We start from the raw sequence: 2,792 nt of genomic DNA, 5'->3' as shown, positions 1-2,792 counted from the left end.
TTTTGAGAAAAGTCGTGCATAATATGATCATATATAAATATGAATAATTAAATACGAATAATTTGTATATATAATTTTTGATCTAATAGCACATATACATATATATTTTTATATAATTGTATATAATAATAACCGAATTTTGGGCCGATAAAGTCTTATATTTTTGTAATCATATTTGTTCAGATCTTTCAATCATATGTAATATAAACTGTATATGATTACATACAGATAAAATTGTATCATTTCCTCCTCCAAATATTATTATATATGATCGTATAATGTGTAACATATGATGATATTACATTTAATTTTGTATAATTATATTTATACTGGTCAACAAAATTAGCGCATACGAAAGTTTTGCATAATTTCAAATAACTATAACACCGCGGAAAATCATCGCATTTTCATTTTTCAAAAAGCATTTTAAGCTTGAACTTTCTACTATATTAAAGGATACTATATCAAAAATTATTATATTGTATAATGTGTATATTTTGTATTTTTTCTTTTTCTCTTAACAAGTCTCATTTTTTTTCAACCAGTGGTATTTTTAACTCTTTAGTTTAGTCGGTTATGGTATTTAAGAGAAAAACCATTAATATCTAAACATAATATATTAGATTTTCATAATATTACGTGTACCTACAGCAACTGTTTTATGCATTTGGAACGCCAATGCTTGTGGTGGTGATAAGGATTTGATTATTAAATCGGCGTTCTTTGTGTTCACTGTATAGAAAAAGTATATGTGACTATTTATTCTTTCTTATGCGTGGACTGATCGTACAATGTATCTGCGATGTTCACGGCTCTACTTTCGGACGCGAAGTGCGTGGTGCGATCAGGCGGATGACAGTTTGCTCGACCAGGCCAGCGATCATGTAACTTCTTCCTTAGGGAGGGAACGTGAATAGTGAAAAGTTTCGTGTAACTATCCCTTTCTATAGGTGTTGAATAGAAAGGGACAGTAACTTGAAACTTTTCACTTTTCACACTTCCGCCCTACGGGAAACATTACACGATCGCAATACGTACCCTGATCCGAATACGTTGAATACAAACATACCAGCAACTTAAGCCACCAGTCGTCAACAGTCGTCACGAATAATACAATTAAACATAAATACGATTTATATATAGAAACGTTGATGGGGTTCCGGTTGGGATATGGCGGAGTGTGAATGTCTCGCAGAAAGCGGCAGCGTTTCAGTAGCCAAATCGTAGCGAAAGAAGTGAGTACAGGACATAGAGAAGAATCAGGAAGAAAGCCAAGGAGAAGCGAAAAACGAAGGAAAGAAGAGAAATAGTTCTAAGACAGGGGCGAGAAGATAAACACAGATAAAGCAAGCACAGACGAAGTGAGGTTAAGAGTCCTGGAAAGAGAGGCAGGATCACCGGTAAAGGAGGAGACATAGTAGTGAAAGGTGAAACGAAGAGATGGCGCCACCGGTAAGTAGGAGCAAGGCCCTACAGGATAGCAAGGCCAAGCTGGACAAATGGATAAGCGGCGAGGAGGGAAACTCGAGCCACATGGAGAGAATAATCAAGGAAATGGAATATATGAGAAATCAGATGGAAAAATTGAAAGAGAGTATAATGGAGAGCTTGGAAGATCAACTGGAAAAAATCAGGAAGAAAATGGAGGAAGAGAGGAGATTAAGAGAAGCGGAGAGAGAAAGAGAGAAGATCGAGTGGAAAAGGGAGAAAGAAGAGCTCGTGCAAAGGATAGAAGAGCTAGAGAAGACAAACGAGAGGAAAGAGAGAGAAGCACGGAGGAGAAACATAGTCATAAAAGGAGTAAGTTGGAAAAATGAAAGAGTAGAAGAAGAGGTGAGTAAATTCATAAAAGAAAATTTAAAAGTGGAGGTAGGAGTAGAAAAGGCTTTTAGGACAAGAATAAAAGAAAAAGATATTGTAATTGCTAGCCTAGAAAACCGGGAGCAGAAAAGGGAGATTATGGTCAGGAAAAAAGAGTTAAGGCAAGGAATTTGGATAGAAGACGACCTAACAAAGGAGGAAAGGGGAATTCAGAGGAAATTGAGAGAGAGAGCTAGATCGGAAAGAGAAAAAGGACGAAAGGTAAAGGTAGGATATATGAAATTAATTATCGGAGACCAGGTTTACAAGTGGAACGATAAGAAGAAGGAAATCGAGGAAGGAAGAAGGAATGAATGAGAAGAAGTCAAGGGAGAGAAGGAGAAGAGAGGAGGAGGATTACGATTATGTTTTTGGAATGTTGCGGGTCTATCACACTTAAATGAGGATACGTGGGAATACTTAGAGGAATTCGACGTTTTAGGCTTAACAGAGACATGGATTGAAGAGGAAGGATGGAGGAGAATAAAAGATAAGCTGCCAAATAAATTCAGGTGGAATTGTATACCGGCAAGGAGAGAGCACAAGAAAGGGAGAGCCAGAGGAGGTATAATTACAGCGGTGAATAAGAGCGTAAAGGATAATATTTTCAGAAAGCTAGGTTATGGAATAGCGGAGAATAAACTGATTCACAACGGAAACAGATGGAGAATTGTCACGGTATACAGCCAGGACATAGAAGAAACTATGGATGCCTTAACGGAATTAATTCAAGAAGAAGAGGAAGAGTTCTTAATGATAGGAGGAGACTGCAATGCAAGGACTGGAAGAGAAGGAGGTCCAATTAGAGAAGAAGAAGGAGAAGACAGTGAAGAACATCAGAGAAGGGAAGGTGCTTGTAAGAGGACAGGAATTGAAGACAAGGTGAAAAGTTCAATCACGAAGCACAAAAAGAAGAGAGGGAAATGGAAACT

The 2,792-nt window shown here is 37.2% G+C and overlaps 1 protein-coding gene across 1 annotated transcript; it reads left to right on the top strand.

Annotated features, from left to right (window-relative positions):
- Positions 1 to 1,440: 1,440 nt before the first annotated feature.
- On the top strand, positions 1,441 to 2,742 carry LOC118648700 (golgin subfamily A member 6-like protein 22; the record flags this gene model as incomplete). Its single annotated transcript, XM_036295083.1, has 2 exons — positions 1,441 to 2,082; positions 2,266 to 2,742. Coding segments are annotated over exons 1-2 (1,119 nt in total), but the record flags the coding sequence as incomplete, so codon positions are not given.
- Between the last annotated feature and the right edge of the window lie 50 nt (positions 2,743 to 2,792).

The sequence above is a fragment of the Monomorium pharaonis genome, unplaced genomic scaffold (genome assembly GCF_013373865.1).
Source record: "Monomorium pharaonis isolate MP-MQ-018 unplaced genomic scaffold, ASM1337386v2 scaffold_605, whole genome shotgun sequence".
Lineage (NCBI taxonomy): Eukaryota > Metazoa > Arthropoda > Insecta > Hymenoptera > Formicidae > Monomorium > Monomorium pharaonis.
The sequence above is the reverse complement of the archived record's forward strand: the minus strand, read 5'-3'. Positions and strand labels throughout refer to the sequence as shown.